The 19,013-nt window shown below is 38.2% G+C and overlaps 1 protein-coding gene across 6 annotated transcripts in view; it reads right to left on the bottom strand.

The window, feature by feature from the left end:
- Window positions 1-19,013, bottom strand: part of GULP1 (GULP PTB domain containing engulfment adaptor 1) — a 155,006-nt gene that overhangs the window by 34,259 nt on the left and 101,734 nt on the right. For all 6 annotated transcript variants that reach the window (XM_032692805.1, XM_032692803.1, XM_032692804.1 and 3 more), the window contains exons 4-5: window positions 9,778-9,849; window positions 1,272-1,370 (exon numbers count right to left, since the gene is read on the bottom strand). In XM_032692805.1, the coding sequence (XP_032548696.1) occupies window positions 1,272-1,370; window positions 9,778-9,849 (171 nt within the window). The remainder of the gene's footprint in view (window positions 1-1,271; window positions 1,371-9,777; window positions 9,850-19,013) is intronic.

Raw genomic sequence — 19,013 nt, 5'->3', positions numbered from 1 at the left:
GTTAATCTCTGCAGGAAGAGTTAGGAACACTAACATATTTTGGCATTTAAAACTGTTATTTTAAAGCAGTTGCTGCCAGGATATGGGGTTTCTGCCTGATGGCATGAGGAAGATGCAAAAGCTGCAACTGAACCTGACATCAATATTTCTTGGCCCCTCTGCTTATGTGTGAACTGTTATGTTGAATTGTGGTTGCATCAAGAGCCTGAGGTGAAAATGGGTTGCAAGTAGCAACAGCCTTTGGAGAAGAGGCAGTGCCCCTGTCTGAATGCCGCAATTACTCCAGAATTAAGAAGCAGTAACAAAAGGTTCATTCAAATTTGAAATTCAATGTATGTATAAAAGATTTAAGAACACGCAGGTGTTAAGAATTGCTGACTATTGAACAAATACTTTTCAGCTCGTTCATCTCCTTATTCCCCTTTGAAGTTTGTGAGGAGGATGTTTTATTGCTCCAACCCTGGAAGCGTCCAAGGCCACATTAGATGGGGCTTGGAGCAACCTGGGCTAGTGGGAAGTGTCCCTGCCCATGGTAGGGCTTTGGAACGAGATGGTCTTTAAGGTCCCTTCCAACATGAGCCATTCTATGACTTTGTGATGATTCTGTGTAACCCCTTCCAAAATACCAGAGAAAACAAAGGAATAGAAAATGGATTTCACTGCTGAAAAGGCAGGAAAAGTCTACAGTAGTGCTTATAGCCTGCTACATGATGTTTATAGCAACACACCTGAGAAACATAGGCACTCTAGGAAGGAGGGGGTACAATAAAAAAAAGTAAGATCATGAGAAAATAAGAAAAAAAAAGAACAGGTGACAGAAAGAGAGGTACACTGCCAAAGCAGCAGCACAAAGAATGAGTAACTGCAAACAAACTGTCTCCTCATTCACCTGCAAACACCTACATGTGGCAGCTACACGACAGTGACGAGTTGGAAATGGGTTTATCACATGTGGTGTTAACATTTATTCACCACACTGTTTTCATCTTCTTCAAAATTTAGAAATTCTGCTGTGAAAGGATTAAAAAAAATTAAATACCATATTAGGTACGGTCTACCGTACCTAATTCAGGACTATCCATATTCAGGACTATCAGTTGTACCTTCCTGGAAACACGTTGCAACAAAAAATGTTATTTTAAAAGATTTTTTTTCCATCAACAGAATATCTTTCATTATAATACTTTAAAATATATAAAAAATAAAAACATTGAAAACAGTGAAATCAATAGTTGCTAGTTTAGCACAAAAAACACACCTAAGTTTCTTACCTTTGTTTTAGGATCTAGGATTTTTACACCATAGATTGAGATTTGTAATTCAACTTTGGGCGTCTTTTGGCCTTCAGATTTCTTGATATGTCTTGCAAACTAGAAGATGAAAAACACAACAGCAATCACATTAACAGTAGGTTTATTTTTTTTTTAATTAATTCTCATTTCCTCTCAACTCTTGCCACTTGAAGTTGTTTCCTTCCTTCTTCAGAAAGCTTCTTACAAACAACACCAACCAACCCCAAAGTCTCAGTCGGGCACAGAACAGCAGACCTGACTGCTGAATACTCCCATAATTCAAGAAAAAGTATTTTAAAATTACTTAGCATGTTCTCTTGAAACTTTTATTTGCTGTTTATGCACTTGGTTTAAGCTTTTGCCTGACATTTCTACAAGACCAGTAGAAACATGAACCCTTTCAGTTTGTTACTGTTGTGTTTTCCACACCCCACTATTTCCACCCTCACTTCTGTTCCCCTGCATGGAGGGGGGACTTCCTGGATGATCCTTTAAGGAAATCAGTTGTGGTAGTTTGGGCTAGGCCTTCCTTGCTGACCAGTTTGTAACCAAGGAAGGGTCTAGATTTACCCAGTATTCCCTACGATTTTTACGTAAGTCAGACTATAAGAAGAAAGGAGGAAAGGCCTTCGCTCTCTTTCCTTCCGGCAGCTTGGAGGTGCAGGTTCCCTGCTGTTGAGTCTGCTGTGGTGGGAAGCGAGGCCTGGTAAGGCCTTGTCGACCTTGGGAGACGGAGGTTGCGGGTTTTCTTGGTTGTTTTTCTCCCTCTCTCCCTGAGGTTTGGGGGGGGGGGAACTCTTGTGGTAAGGTTTGGAGACTTGGCAGGGAACCAGCTTCAAACCATATCACAGTTCTTTTCAACAGGGTCAGTTTGAAAGCACTGCTCCTGTCAACACCTAAGAAGTACTTGATCTCTTCTATTTTATTCCCAGAATTAATCTGCCAGCAGTCCACTACATGATGACCAGACAACCCTTTGTATCACAGGGTTGGGTAATGTGTCCTATTCAACACATTTCCCATCCTTTTATACCTTCTTTTCTAGCTGTTAGGTTGGACTTATCTTTCTCTCATGAACACTGCGTATAAAATCAGCAGAGTGTCTAAAACTTGTTCCTGCATAGCACTTAAGAATTGCCCTGAATTTGAGTAACTTTCACAGCAAATATATGGAATTGCTCCATACTCTGTTCTGTTACCAGCCTTTTTCCTCTCAGGTCTTTGACAGCCTGGAATGGCATAAATAAGGATGATGATTCGCTGAGGCCCAGAGGAGTTGGATTCTGCTTCAGAGCTTTATGTTTGAACACATTGTCCTCAGTGGTCCCACTCAAGAATAACAGAGAGCATAATTCACCATCAGTACGAGAAGTCAGTGTGGACAATGACTTTTAGTGGCATAAAGAGTCCAGGATGTCACCAAGGGTGCTGCCCTATCTTCAGAAGGGTTAGACCTGCAAGATTTCACTTGTTTACTTCTTGTCTGTGCTTTTAAAAAATAGGAAAAAAATATAGGCCAATCAATGTTTTATTAGCATGGATTTTTTTTTTCTCCAAGATGAATATAAACTTAAATTAGAACAGCCTTGAACTTGAGTGAATTCTGATTTTGGAAATGTCCCTTTATAACCAAGCCAAGCACAAGTACTTCTGTGCAGGAATGAAGAGGGGACATAAATATTTGACTTTACTGAGTTGTAGCCATGGTATGTATGGAGAATGATGATGGAATGCACAATTTTCCGATGGTAATCATCTCATTACTCCTGAACAACAGCTACAACGTGAAAACTTTTTTAAAATAAGTGATGTGAATAACTTGTACAAGTTTTAGAACAGCTGGCCAAAGCTTGCTCCAAGTAGTCAAGAAGACTTACAACACTTACAACACTGAGGAAGTTCCAGAAGACAGTTCTGTGCCAATTCTAAAAGAAGGGTAAACAAACTGACCCTACCACGTCTCCACTCCCAAAAGGCACAAATCAAGTTAAAGAACTCGAGATTTCACGTGAGATGAAATTATTCATGATCAATATGGATTTTACAAAAAATGCAGCTTCTCAAAGCAGACAAAGCATCTGAAATTTGTATGCCGCTATATTTAAGCAAATGAAGCAACAGAAAGAGAGTATTAGTTAAGTTAGTTACATTAGTCTCCAGATGCAGCTATAAACAGGAAATTGTCATTGGGAAGATATGTTTCTAATGTATTCCAGCAGGGTTTATTTCTTAAGCATGACATTATTGAACAATGACCAGGAGAAAAAATTATTACTGATAAAATCTGCAGGCAGAAAAAAATAAGAGGAATAAAGAGGGGGAGGAAAATAAGTAAAGATCTGAAATCTAAAATAATTGCACAGGAAGCTTCCAGATCACAAAGCGTGTTGGAGGGGCAAATAACCCAGGGAACACTTCCCCAGCCAGAACACCAGACTGGTACCACAACAGAGCTGGTTTGTTTTCATCCAGGCAACTTTGCCAATCCCACCTGTGGGAACAAACTTTGTTTCTTGAGTGACCACCCTATGAGGATAGAATTGAGAAAGCCCTGAGAACATGGTAGACCTTCCCCCTTCCTTCATGTGGACCTTCTCATGAAATGAAAACAGAAAAAAGGAATGCAATCCTTGGGTATTTCTAAGAGATCCCCAAGAAGACAACAATGGCTGCACTGCATCAGATGCCTGTAAGAAAATGCTCGAATTTTATGGTCTGAGGGTTTCAAATGGAGAAAAATAACAGGATATTTGCAAAAGTTAGCAGAGGGCTGGAAACCTACTTTATGAGAAACCCCATCAAGCAAAAAAAAAAAAAAAAAGCTAGTAGTGAAAGAAAAAAACATGAAAAAAACATGAAATAATTTCTTCAACACAGACATCCACACAATAGAGCTTTTTAATTAAAGGTTTAATGGGAGCACATATAGATAAATTTGGAAAAATTGGTGCAGTTCCTTTCTTAGTGTTTTTCCTGCCCACTCCCTGTCCCGTGTGATAACAGGTAACACAGAGATACTGAGCAGCAATTTCTTTCATAGCTGACCTTCTCCAAAATGCCAAGTTCAGCCACGTCCCAAACCTGTGTGTGGTTTGAGCAGCACATCCCAACTCTTAGTCAGGTATCAGCTGATTTACCCTTTTTTCCTCTACTTTTTTTCTACTAATTCCTTTCACTTAAAGACGACCCTGGGGGACCTCTGGACCTGGGAGAGGTACAAACATTATTATTTTCTCCTTTCAGCACGCATTTGAAGCAAAGTAAAAGTAGTATCTCACACAGTAAACAAGATTATTTAAGAGGGTAAAAATCTGCAGCCTCCCATTGGCATCCAACTGGAGGATGATATAAAATTATAATGAATCACAGTATGGCTTGGGGAGAGACACGATGGGCCAAATTCTTAAGCTGTTACTTTATACATATAATGTTCTCAGGCAAGACACCCAGATTTGGTGCAGCTCAGTGGGATGGGCTAGCATTGGTTTAACTGTTTTAGAATTAACATCATATTTTTGTTGCATCTTTTAGGGAAAACAACACATACAAATAAATCTATTTTCTGTGGTTTAATTTTTCTTTAAAAATAAAAATAGAAAACCTCTTGTATATCTCATCTTTTATTACAGTATCAGGGAAAATTGGATAATATGAGACTCTTATTAAAATTAATTTGACATGCTTGTGCATCAAGTCTTAGCAAACCATGATGAAGAGAAATAACATTAGAAAAAAAAAATCATGTCTTCAAAACAGCCAGAAATTGTAGCTAAAAAAAAATGGTTAAAACAAATTGTATGCATTAAAGAAAAACAAATTAAAACTATGTTCTTCTATTTAATATGTACACCTCACTGCACGGTTCAAGAGTATATTCAAGACACTCTGAGATAGCAAAAGGTAGATGTTTCTTTGATTTTGGTGCTAATCTTCAGCCCAGGGATCAGAGGCTCAACTCCATTTTATTCAGGCTCCCAGTGAGACATCAGACATTGCACTTCATGCAGACACCTTAAAATATGTCTGTTTGAGGGCAGTGTAGTTGTATAAACTGAGAAACAGTTTTGTATGAGCTTTGAGAAGGTGCATTTCCTCCTTTTTCCATCACAACATTCATTATAAGGGAAGATGCCTGAAAAAACCCAACAGCCCCTATTTCTTCTGCAGTGTCTCCAAGTCATCTTACTGGTCATGTTATGGTACAAACTCTCATGCACGTTTCATGTGGGTATAATGAAATTATAACCTCTGAAAAACAGCTGTCAAGAAGAGGAAAAGGAGGAAGAGGCCACGGATATGTAAAACTGCACCTTTCAATAAGTGTCAGGGTAGGAAAAAAGCTGTCCAGAAGTCCATTTCTACAGAATATATTGTATTTTATTCTCCTAACGTATACTGGACTGAGAGGAAGACTATCCATCTATTAACAGCAGTGTAGAAGACAATGCACTGCAGTCTTTTTTCCATCTCTTACTTCCTGAAGTCGTTTTTTTTTTTGTTGTTGTTTTGTTTTATTTGGAGCTGGGTTGCTTTTTTGTTGTTGTTTGGTTTTGAGGGTTTCTGGATGTTACTTTGTTTGGTGGCATGGAAGTTTGGGGGTTTGTTGAGGGTTTTTTGGTGGTGGTTTTTTTTTTTTGGTTGGTTGGTTTTGCTTTTTGGGTTTCTTTTAGGTGGGCTGGGGCAGGGTTGGATTTTAGGGTTTTTTTTGAGAGAGGGTAAACAGGTATTTTCTTATTCAATTCTTCTCATCTTACTTTCTTTGGTCCTTAGGCTGTCCCCGACCGGTCCTTGAACCACAAATTCTGCTTTCTCCAGTACTTCAAAAAGAACAGTCATGGCTGTAAGGCTTGGCTGGAAACTTCTTTATCCCAGTATTAAAAGATTCCCTGTACTCCACCCTCCTCTCTCCTTGCAACAACAAATGAAACCCAGCTTTAAGAGGAAAGACAGCTCAGAACATCCACTGATGGTCCATTAAGGGCAGCAGCAGGACACATCACAGCTTGTGTGAAAGAGCACTCTTCACTTTGTGTATCCCTGCGGGTCAAGGAGCTGATGAATATTTCAAGTGGTTTCAAAGGGATTAATTCTATTTACTTTATGTCTGGTCATTTCCACTTACAATGGAAGAGAAACGGATGTTGAGTTGAAAGTTGGGTAAGAGAACAGCCTTAAGTTTGGCCCTCACAAAAGCATCCCATGGAAGACCATAAAAGGAACAACCCCAAACTCAGGTGTTTACTTCTGATTTCTCCCTAACACCCTCCCTGCTGGTTTTTTTACCACTGGTCTGGTTGTGCTTCCCTTTCCATGTGTTCTGCTGATCTAAGTGTTCTCACCTCTGGCAACCCTTCAAGCACTTTATAAAAAGGATCAAATTAATTCCTGATCTAGGAGTTATAGCCTTCATCAATCAAGGAGAGTAATCATTTCACTTTATAAAATAAACTGTGATCTGACAACATTTAGACATTTGAATAATATAGGCACATTTGGATACAGCATCTTGCTACCAAGATTCTTTAGGTTTTTTGGTTCTTTAGTTTTTGCTTCATTCTAGAAATTAGTTTCACTAGAAAACTTGAAAGAAAAAATTTGTTTGTAATAAATTCACCTTTTTCTTGCAAATAAACCCACACATTTTAAAGCATTAGTGTGCAGCTTTCTTCCTCCTCCTGCAGTACAGCTCCAAGAACTTTGAAAACACAAGGGGAAAGCCCAGCTGGATGAAACCACTGGAGAACCCTTGAGAAAAATTAAACATAGATGCTTAAAAAAACTGCATCCTCTGATTACAGCTGACCCAGAAAAATCGTCAAGAAAATGCAAAAGTAGTATTTGGGATAAAAGAAGTACAATGAGGCATCAAAAAGAAAGTTCCTCCAAGTTATTTTGTGTTTCTGCAGAACGTCAGCTCCACCTGCTGGGAAGAGTCAGTTCTTGAAATGGCAGCTGCAGATTCTGTGCTGGGCAAGCCAAGAGTCCCCGTGCTAAGGGAGTTCAGGGCTTATGATTTAAAGAAGTAAAGAGTTGTATATCAAATCTCTACTCTGACACAGTTTGATGACATGATGGCTCAAGAAAAATACTTTATGGTGACAGTATTTCATGGTCTATATATCACTGTAAGCACATGACTTCAAAAGGTTATTAGTGTGATGCATGCCACTTGTAAAAATAGCTCCAGACATCAAGAAAGTGTCAGTTGTTTTTCTGCTAGCTATTAATTTTAATTAACAATAAACTATGATTAACAATGTGATTAAAACCAAATCCACATATTTAAAAATTATAAACATGGCATCACAAGCTACACGTCTTCTAAAAACCCTCCTACTCCACAAATCACCATATATTTTCTTAAATACATTTATTCAACATTTCTTTCAATATAAGGCATTAGTTTTCAAGCTGGTTTAATTGGTTTTAAAATTTTCAATTAGGATTTTCTAAAAACAAGTTACAGACGTGTGATTAATAACAAAATCAAATACCTCGAGGCTTCTTTTCAAAGAATACAGATAAACAATGTAAGTCAGTGCTGAAATGAGTATTCAATTAATTGGAGATTGTTTCAAACTTAAAACTTTTTTGTTGCTCTCTGAATTCTGTTCCAAGATTTTTCAAGTCCTTCCAAAAGTTGCCTTTAATTAACTACTTTGGAAGTTTTCTAATAAAGTTATGATTATGTAAGATCACATGTAATACTTGACATCTGAGCTCCAAAATTCCAAACTTGAAAAAAATAGTGTGATTCTGGCAGCAACTATTTGGACATCTATCTCCAAGGTGGTTTATGTAGGGAACAGGTGTAAAAAGTTAGAACAGATATCAACATACTCCAAGGACACCACAAATACATATACAAAATTTCTGGCTCTTCCCACACTTAAGGGAACAGTTATTTGAAATCTTTTTTTTGGATCTGCTTTCGGAGCAAACTCTTTCAGGTAAGAAATCATATAATCCAAAGCCTCCAGTGATTGGTGAGAGTCCAGGTTAGTTTGCAGTTCCACCAGTGAGAGAGAGACATACACTTAGCAGTTGCTTTACTTAGGAAAAGCCTGATAAAACATCATAAATATAATCAAAGCTTCATAACCATTGCAGGTTATCATCACGACAAATCTGCACCGAATTAATGTTGCACGGGGTGTTGGAATTTTATAAACACAAAACAAGGAACACAACAGGCTTCACTGCAGTATTAGCCATAAACTGCATAAGGTGCATAAAACCCCACACATTTTGTTTCCACTGGTAGAATGTTGTAATGGTTAAGAAAGGGTCAGGATTACCTTAGCCTAAAGCACTTGCAAAAAAGTTTTTCAAGTCTGTGAAAATTGTGAGCAGTAAGTTATGCATTGAAAGGCCTAATCAACTCAAGTAATCTTATTTCCCAGCTATTTCCAAGAAACATTTTGGAAAGGTAATTGTTTTAGTAGTTGATAAATAGGCAATTATGGCTCTAACTGAAACAGGTAAATCTTTTTTGGCATAAAACACTCTAAGAATTGACTAAACAAACTTTTATAGGCTGTGTTATTGTTTTTGTTAGAGCAAAAACAAGGATAAAGAACTTCTGTTTCAATCCCTTAATACGATTACTGATCAATCCTGTAAAGATGGCTTATTCAAGGAAAACCTCATTTTTAAAAGCTGAGCTACATGAGTAATTTGATGTCTTCTTTCTTCCCCTTTTTATTATGGTAATAACACAGAACCGAATTTTTCAATATTAATTCCCAATGTTTCCTGCCGATTTTCCAAGGAAACGTATTTAAAAGCCCCCAAAAAAGTAATGGAAAGTGCCAGAGTAGGGAGAAAGAGTGTTCCACCTAAATAAACTAAAGCTCCAGCAGTTCTAAGCAGTTGAGCACGAAGCAGCACAATTCCAAAGCAGTGGGAGCGAGCAGGGCAGGGAAATCAGCATTCCCTGCTGCAGCTCCCGGCACCTGAAGGGCTCCGAGCACATCAGCTGTCACTCAACCGTCAAGTTAAAGCCATGTTATCAGTTAACAACCCTCAACAGGTCATTTCACTGGGATATTTCTAATTGTCCACCAAATCCCTCAGTGCCTGAGGACGCACAGCCAAGAAGAAACTGTAAAAGTCTGATTTTCTCAGCCATCGGTGTGAATCAGCCCTGAAGTGGGGATGGCAGTTAAAACGAATTCTTGCCACCTCAGTTTGCATTAATGAAGCCCTAAAGTTTCCAAAGAACAAGCATTACCGAACAAAGTACGTTAACTTCATAAATATTTATACATAATTGTTTAATGTGTAAGAGACCTAAATATTTTTATAGCTGAAGACCTGACAATACAGACATAATAAAGAAGAGCCAACACACCAGTGAAGAGATTACTAAAAGCAACTGCTTCTAGAACCAATGAATTTACCTAGAAAACGTACAAAGTGTCTTAGCTGTGAAAACAGGTTGAGAACACATTCCATCTGTATTTCATTAAAAATTCTTTCTTACCTTTAATTTTCTAACAGCATCTCTTACAACTTCGGTGCCTTTGGGCTGCTCCACTTCCGTACTGCCAAGGAACTGAAAAGATTGCAATTTGTGAGCAGTAAGTTATGCACTGAAAGGCCTAATCAACTCAAGTGATCTTATTTCCCAGCTATTTCCAAAAAACATTTTGGAAAGGCAATTGTTTCAAATAGCAAATCTTCATACAGCTATTTCTAATCAAGAGAATAACAGGAATTAAATTCTAATTAGACAAATATAAGAGTTATTAAAATCACCTTTAAATAAAACATCCTATACAAATCTGTAAATAGAGGGTAAAGCACCTTTTCCCACATGGAAATCATTATTTTGGTAATCTCCTTTTAGAAAATAATGAAAAAATGCACAAAAAGTACTGTTAGAAGATTCTTCTGTGAATCAACATGAGCCAATCATTTGGACTATTCTGCTAAAACTTTCATACAGTGATGCAAGACAAATGAAAGGGACTGATTTTTCTCTCAGAGATGCTTGGTACAGTAATTTCATAGATTTAAAGAAACTAGGCTCCAACTTACATAAAAGTGAGGGTCATATTCAAAGAATTTTGACCAGAGTTGATATTTTTACCAAATGAGGTTTTAATGAAAACCAAACATGCACCTGTTAATATAGAAAGGGACCTTACCCTTTCTTTAGTTGTACAACAGAACGCTTTTGTGTTCAGTACAGTTTTGCTTGCCTTCTACTACACTGTTACAAAAGGTATGATAACCCCCACCTGAAGCTGATCTATGTAATATATTCCTTAATTTTGAATTGCCCAATTTTCACATTAAGCCACACTAATACATGTATATGCCAAAACAATGGTAGCAAGAATCTCCCCCCTCACTTTATCACTAAAGTGCACAATGTTTTGTGCAACATGACACACAGAGGTATGTAAATTTTTTAAGTCCTAGCAGTTTCAAAAGGAATTTAAATTTGCCAAGCTACAGATGCTTTTGACAGAGTAACTCTGAAGTTTTAAATTCTATTAAACACTAAAAACCTTGAGTAGGCTCAAGTTTTGTTCCTGCAAAGAAACTGTGCAGCTCCACCAATGATTAAGCCTCATTGGAAATTTGCTGCTGACTCTGAAATATGATGTGCCACCTTGCATACAACAGTGTGTAAATCAACCCCCCTCCCCACATCTGCTGTCCACCATCTCTGCTATTACAATTCTCCAGCTCAGACAGCAAGGGTTTGTAATAACAAAGCAGAAACCTCTGCTATTTAATTTTTTTCATGCAACATCTCTGGTGGCTTTAAACAGAGGTGGTGATCTTCCCTGGAAAAGTGACAGCTGCACAAAATGCATCTAGGGAAGGAGGAATGACTCTTGGACATTATGGATACTATACGTGGTAGAGACAGAAAGGGAAGGGTGAGTGAATATTGAGCAAGTGTATGTGGGGGGAAAAAAAAAAGAAAAAGAGTGGATAAGGTCAGATAAGAATTTCAGAATTTCAGGGGAATGCTGAAATGCCAATAATCCCAGATACCTGTGGCAGAAGTAAAATTGCTGCAAGTTTGTGAGCAGGCACACGATACACTGTGCAGGAATCCTGCATGAACACAGGAAATAACAGCTGCAGGTGTGAACAGGGCTCAGTGAGCAGAGCACACAGGTCACTGCTGCCCCTGGAGAAGGGGAAGTCAGCTGAGCATGCTTCTTCCATGTGTAATTCCTAATATTTGGGTAGTTTTGAAACTGGTAGCTCCAGAGGCATTGCCAGTGTAAGCAGCCTGGTACCTCTCAACAGATTTAGAGCCAGGCTTTGGGTGGAACTGGGTCACACATATATCTAGATTGCCCCAGGTTATGCTGTGTCACCTGCAGTTACTTCTCCAGAAGGGCACAGGGCTGCCCTGTGTTTCTTATTTGCTTGCTCCCATCCAGATAATTGAAATCTGAGATAGCAAAAGACACCTCAAAAGCGACAGTTATTTCCCCACAACTTCCTTCTCAGCTTTCTCCTGAGATTCACAGTCCAGAAAGGATGGAGGTATCTTTGCTGTATTCAACGAATCCCAGCAGCGAACCAGTCTTTCCATGAACAGTAACTTCCACAACCACAGTTTTCCCAGGGGCTTGTGGCTCCTGCTAATTCACATCACTGCCTTAGAAAGTGGAAGCATCAAATGAAACTTCTGCCACAGCTGGGGAATCTGTTAAATGTCACTGAATTTTAAAGCTCATAGTAATGTTTCCCAACCCAGAAATTAACATTTCTGATCATGGAGAGGAGGGAGAAGTAGAGATGTAAACAGAAAGATAAACTGCTGTGAGCACAGGTTTAAAAGACTGACAAGACCTGAAGAAACCCTTTGGGTTTGCTCAACAGGTCACAAAAGAAGTAAACAACCAAGACTCAAGAATACAGAAACACCAGTATTTATGGAACATAACCCACCAGAATTCAATCAGTCATCTACGATGCACTGTCTTCCAGATGAGAGTCAGTTTTGACATTAAGCATCACTACTAATATTTCTATTGCTCTCAGCAGTTTTGAACTAGATGTGGAATTTGAGCTTATGCATAATAAACTATTCAGTGTGGGAAAATACAGCAAGATGCATTTAATCCAGATAGACAAAGATTTGTACCTTAAATGTTAATATCAATAAGAAATTATAAGGCCATGCCATGGATTGTAGTGTTTGTATCTACTTGTATCTCTTTTAATTGCAATCCCATATTTTTTAAATTCAGGAGCATTCAAATTGTTTACACATTTCATGCTCGACCTCTCTTTTTTATTTATTTATTTTTGGTAAGAGTAATATAGAGAACACCAGCAATTAAGGGGAAATATTCTGAATATTTGTATTAATTGGACTGTCCTATTTGGGGACAAAATATTGACAGAATTTCAAACTGGAAAAAGTTTATCGTAACAAAATTGTAACAAAATAATGACTGTGCAATATAGGGTTAAGTAGCTAATGTTTTAACTGGAAGCTTGTTATTGCTTGCTTTTTCCTCTGCTCTGTGCCTTTTCCACGTGAACTCTCATCATTTTTTGTTTAATATTAGGTGCCAATTAGCATGGTATCACTCACATCAGTTAAGCTGAGCAAATATATCTATTTGCAAAGCTGGGACTTCAACAGTTTTAATAGCAGAACAGATGTAACCTCACAGTGGTCCTTAAAAAACATCCAAACCTGTTTAACAAGCTTTCTTAAACTAGCATCCCCAAAGCAAAACAGAGACATTATAACCAGTAATAGCCCAGACATTAACTCCATTTCCATTGGACCCACTGAAATCACTCATTCGGTAGAACAGAGACTGCCTCAGTCAAAGAGGAGGTATTATGTATTTTTTTATTATTAATGAGAAGATCATCATGATCATACTGAATTTTCATTGGATACTTTAAGAATTTCGAAGAGAATGACATTTAATATTTGTATAACATAAAGCAAGCTAAAACAATGTTTTTCCCATGTAAATTACTACACATTTTTCACTGCAGTCTGCCATTCTTGTGTACACACTCCCTATAAAACTGATGAAAAATTAATTTTCTGATATATTACTTATTCTGATTTCACTTGCAGCTGTCTATAAGCAGAAATTTATGAGGTCAAGAGACCTCATCAGTGAGAACCATTTAAGCATTCCTTTAAAGTACACTGATGTTTGCCATTAAGAAAGTGAGCTGTTGACCAGCCATACACAAGACGAACACTTCAGATCAAACTGTTTATAATCTGACATTAGCAGACAACCAGATGTGTTCACTCCACGTGCAAAGATTCACAAGAGAATTAACAGACTCTATTTCACCATGTTAAAATCAGTAGAAGTTTTATCATCAACAGCAACTGGGAGAATAATCACACCCTGTAATGGCCAGGAGGGCTGTCTAACACACCAAACTCTCACACAGATCCTTCATTCCTGCAGAATGCAGGTGAAAATTTTCCTGTGCATTTTATGTGGGCAAAACATGTTTGGCCCGAGTCCACAGTGACATTATTAAAACTGCTTTTATAGTTGTGCTTCGGCTAGAGAAATGACTAAAAGGTGAATCTTCTATACTTTTATTTTGTTGGCTCAATTAAAAATCAATTCAAACACGGGGCAACTTCAGGCATCCAGGATCCTTTCCAGTTCTGACGAGTCTATTGCTGTTCTGATACAGCCCATTAGTAAGGTCAGGTGAATTTTGAAGGTTAACAGTTCATTTTTTTTTACTTGACATTAGCAGGACACTCTCCAGTAATTCTTCCCCCTGGAAGCTTACATTTTGACCCTCAAGATCTTACTGTTTTCACAGTATATCCAGGTGCTTTTCTCAAAACTTAAGATGGATACAAAAGACTATTCATGCTTTGGAAAATTTAGTTTTACCAGAGTCAAAAAAAAAAAAAATCACTAAACTTGACTAAGAAATAGTTTTAGGTGCACTTTTGAATATTTAATGTAGACTTCCACTCTTCCAGTAGAGAGCAGTGTAGGATATTTTAATTTTAAACAACATCTGTTTTCTTTTGTCCTCACATTTCAATCTTTAAAAAACCCCAATCTTTTGCAGTGCCACATTTCTTTATTACTCTGAAATCCCTGAACATTAAAGGTTCTCTTTCATGCAGATTTAAATGCAATTATAAGAAAATAGTACTTACCAAACTTATACAATAAAGAAAGGGAAAAAAAGCAATGAAAAAATAATTACTGGATACCTGCAGCCAACATTTGAAAAATTAGGTCCTCCAATCTCCTTCATTCTACAGGGAGGATGATTTACTGAGGGAAGGAAAACAAATGTGTCCACATTGTGATAACATCAGAACAACAGGACACAAAACAAGAATGAAGGAGAAGTGAGATTAATTTTGAAGCCTGCAGAAAACAGAAGAGCAAACGTCTAAGCTGTGAACCACCTCTTAAAACATGCATAGTTTTTGCTCAGCCTTGCCTGCATGAACCTTCTCCATCTCTTGAACAGCAGAAGGACAGTATGGACCATAAAACACACACCTCTTTCTATTTTGGGTTTCTTCTCTTTCCCCACTCCGCAGTCCAGTTCCTCACCCGCAACAGCTTCCTTGTTTTCCTACAATTTCGTGGTTTTGCCAGAGCACATAAGTGTTTGGATTTTTCCCTTTTGGGGAGTATTTTTCTAGTGACAATTTTAAAACAACTGTCTCTACCAGGCATGATTGCTGCTCAAATGAGAGCAGAAATCCAACTCACCACATGGGAGTATGAGATAGAAAAGTGGCACAGACATCAGCACATTCCCTGAATATCCTCTGCTCATCTGACATGTAATCTTCCACACCAGTGGTGGCTCTGACACAGCAAAAAAAAAAAATTATGCATTTTTTTTAGGGAGTGTTTGAGCACTATTCATGAAAAATTAAGGAATACACAATTAAAAACATTTTAAAAAGGGTCTTCTGATGGAAATCAAATATTAGCGGGTATTTCATCCATCAATAGAATTAAGCCAAATGCATGTGAGAAAACACAGAGGTGAAAATATTTACAGTAATTAGGATATAAAAAAAATCTATTTAATAAGCCATTGAATTTTGGGGGGGGAAGAAAGAGAGCATTAGAGAAAGGAACGTAAAATAATTAGGTAACAGTTAAAGCAAACTTCCAGATGCAGTGGTGTAAAACCCACATTGTGCTTAACTTTAAACACCCTCTCAACAATTTTGAATTTGTACTTTGCACACAGATTTAATTTGTACTTTCTTCTGTTCTCTTGAAGTGCTGTAACTAAGAATTCTCCACTACCAAACGTGTAAGCAGTCATTTCAGTCTTTCAATTTGGATTTATGAATAAATAATAAAGAACATAATTTGGTAACTAAAGCTCTACCTATCTTTGAACAGTGGTGGACACAGACAACCCTTGGAGTAGGACACCTCACCATCCCCTGGATGGAAATGTCTGGAAACAGGAATACCTGGAAATATTTGGGTAAAGATGCCTGAGAAACTGAGGGCATGTGGCAATCCTAATCCTGCCTACAGCTGTCTTCTAACCCTTGTTCAGATGTGGTGAGAAGAGAAATTATGTGGCTGCTGATTGGGAAGAAACCTGATGTGTGGACCAAGGTTGACTACAGCTTGGTGTAATTTTAAAGGCAAAAAAATGAGAATGATTATACCAGGTCACATTCTGCCTCAAGTCCCACTGCATTTTCATCTGCAGCCAGATGGGAAAATGGCACAGAAAAAGGAAAAAACACTAGAAGTATATATTTACACCGCCATAAATAATTTGTTCGTAAGCAGAACTTCAGGAGACTTTAAGACCCACTTTGTAAATGATCAGTACTTAAATCTTCCCCAGAGAGATCAGCATGGTCATATGCTAAGGGGGCTGTGAGCAAGGATAAAATCAAAAATCAAATTGCAGTGCAACACAGCTACCAAAACTGTTCCCTGCATTAAAGCATCCAATCCTAAAAATAAAACAATGTTAAGAAATACAGCTGGTACCTCCACAAGGCAGATAAGAGCAGGTTGGTATATAGAAAAAAGCAGCAAAGGTAAAACATTTGTCTTGTCAAGACTGCCACTGTGGAAAACACCAGTTGTACAGGAAAAAACATTCAGCTTTTCTTCAGTGCATCAAATCTCTACAGCATTTCAGGAGCTTCTAGGAAAAAAAATATCTAAGGAGATCAAGAAATTTTTAGATAATTCTTTAAAAACTTCTGATGTATGCCAGAAGGGCTTAAAAAGGAACATTTAAACAGTCCACAAATGACAGCGATGCTAATACTAGTAGTATATCATGCTGAAGGCTTCTTTTCACTTTAATTTCAGGTGCACTTCCCATAGCTGATAAATAATATTTGGCATATAATAAACAAGGGCAGGGGAAGATGGTACTGCGAGCAAATTTATCACTAGGAAAAAAAAAGTAATTTCTGATCATACATTCCCTGGCTGTGACTGGGTCACACGCATTCTTTTGACAGCATTCTTTCTTCATGTGTGCTGCAACGGTCTTTAGCCTCCACATGAAAGAATCCTGCACTCAGAGGTTGAGTAAAGTCATAGAATTATAGAAGATTCTGAGTTGGAAGGGGCCCATTAATACCCTAAAGTCCAACTCCTGACCCTGCACAGGAATCCCACCATGGGCCTGAGAGCGTCATCCAAACACTTCTTGAGCTCTGGCAGCCTTGGTGCTGTGCCCACTGCCCTGTTCAGTGCCCAACCACATTCTGGGGGAAGAACCTTTTCCTGAGATCCAACCCGCTCCATTTACAGATGTAATGAAGGAGTAAATTAAAGAACAACATGCTTCCAAACTTCATCCTCTGGGTTTCAATTTAGACACACTCTGTGTTTCCAGTTTTTGCTTTTACATGTGAACAGATTATTTACTTTTTCTTTTCTTTTGGTAGGAGCATCTGTCACCTCCTTTTACTGCACCAGAGAATATCTGTGGGTTATCCAAAGACACCTTCCTCAAGTTATTACAGCTCTTTTGCTTCAGTACACGAACTATTGACACCTAACAAGACTCCTCTAACATCAAACAACGGCATCAAACCGCTACCTTCTGTTTCTCCGCTACTCACAACTCTGCTGAGCCTCCTGTGGTGTATCTTTGTTACTGCCTGAAAGCTTCAGGATGACTAACAAGAGAAAACACATCAAATGAGCACACTGCTGACTAGTGTGATCCAGCTTCACCCTGTGTGTGATCTTTCTGAGTTCCTTCTGACTTGCACAGAAAATGACTGAGCCGTCCAACTGGAGATGCTGAATAACATCCTTGCCAGCTCCTGCAAACCTCTGTTCTTACTCTCACATTAGTTTAGGTTCTATTTAGTTTCTGACCTCTAAGAACTAAGAACTGGCAGCTCTGAATTCACTGTTCAATCTTTAAAATATGGTACTTCTTTATTTCTGTAAGAATTATCATTGTTGAACCAACATTCAGTGAAGGCTGATGATGCCTGTGCACAGAAAAGGGTACCTGCACAAGCACAAGAACCATTCTGTATCCAGACAGGGTAAACAGAACTAAATATCAAACCTGACACTTCATTTAAAAAGGATATTCCAAACATGAAGTGCCTCTCATACTTGCTCGTTGAAGACACATCGTGCTGCTTGAATGACTCGATTAAAAAAATTTCTGACTGGACTGTTTCCAGTAAAAAAATATGTAATTTACCTTCACTGAAAAGAGTCATCTAAAAATGATACGTATTCACTATTTGAAATACTAAATTTTCAGATTTAGAAGTGCATAATAACATTTTTCAGCTTTACAAGCCCATAATTAGACATTAGACTTAGTTTTGCACCACAGGAATTTGATTCAACTCAATCATCATTTCTCTGTGAAAGTAGTAAAATCTGACAAAGCCCTCAAATTTACTGAAATACTATTTTCACTAAGTCATTTTCAAATAACTTAATGTAAGAAAATCGACATAATTTTCTTTAGCATTCCAGTACAGAAAGGACAGATTCCCACATCCTCTACTCCCTCAAAAAAACTCCACGCCTATCTTGTAAAATGCTACACAGTTAAAGGGACAGCAAGATCAAGATCCCAAGTGCTGGTATTTTTATAACTTTAACACCCTGTATAAGTTATGCAAAACTGCTGTCCTAGTTTTTGGCTCTGTTTTCCTCTGCTCTATCCATGCACTGGCTTTCCTAAAGCCACCATTCCTAGCACGTACTGGTCAGCTCTGTGTTAGCATACTGCAGGATATCTCACTTTTGTTCACAAAATATAGCAAGTTAAAGCTTGAACTCCATGTTCTCAAGCTCCATTTGTCCTGCTGACTCTTTTTTTCCTGTTGCAAAGAGTAGGCCTGTCAGACAAAACCTCCCCAGGGACAGTGAAAACTGAACCGAGATGACAAAGAACCCTCACGAAGAAACAAGCCGTGTTGCCCAAGTGTTAAATAACAAAAGCAATCTCTATTCACAAAGCTGGAAAAACCATTCTGCTTTATTAAGAAGGTGAAGCTTTCTAAAACTGGGAGCATTTTGATTCACTCAGAACCTCTGAGCCACCCAAGTAAACAGGCCATGACATCATTCCAAGAGCTCCTTCAGAGAGATGCTTCCCAGATGACTTCACTGCCAGGCACGACTTTGAGCACAGGCTTCAGATCCTTCCTCTCATAACAACATGCACAAGAACAGCCAGGATTTCCCATGTGCCAGTTCAAGGTGGGATTGTGCAATTCTGTGT

Source organism: Chiroxiphia lanceolata, chromosome 7 (genome assembly GCF_009829145.1).
Source record: "Chiroxiphia lanceolata isolate bChiLan1 chromosome 7, bChiLan1.pri, whole genome shotgun sequence".
Classification (NCBI taxonomy): Eukaryota; Metazoa; Chordata; class Aves; order Passeriformes; family Pipridae; genus Chiroxiphia; species Chiroxiphia lanceolata.
Note: the sequence above shows the minus strand (reverse complement) of the source record. Positions and strands in the feature narration are given on the sequence as shown.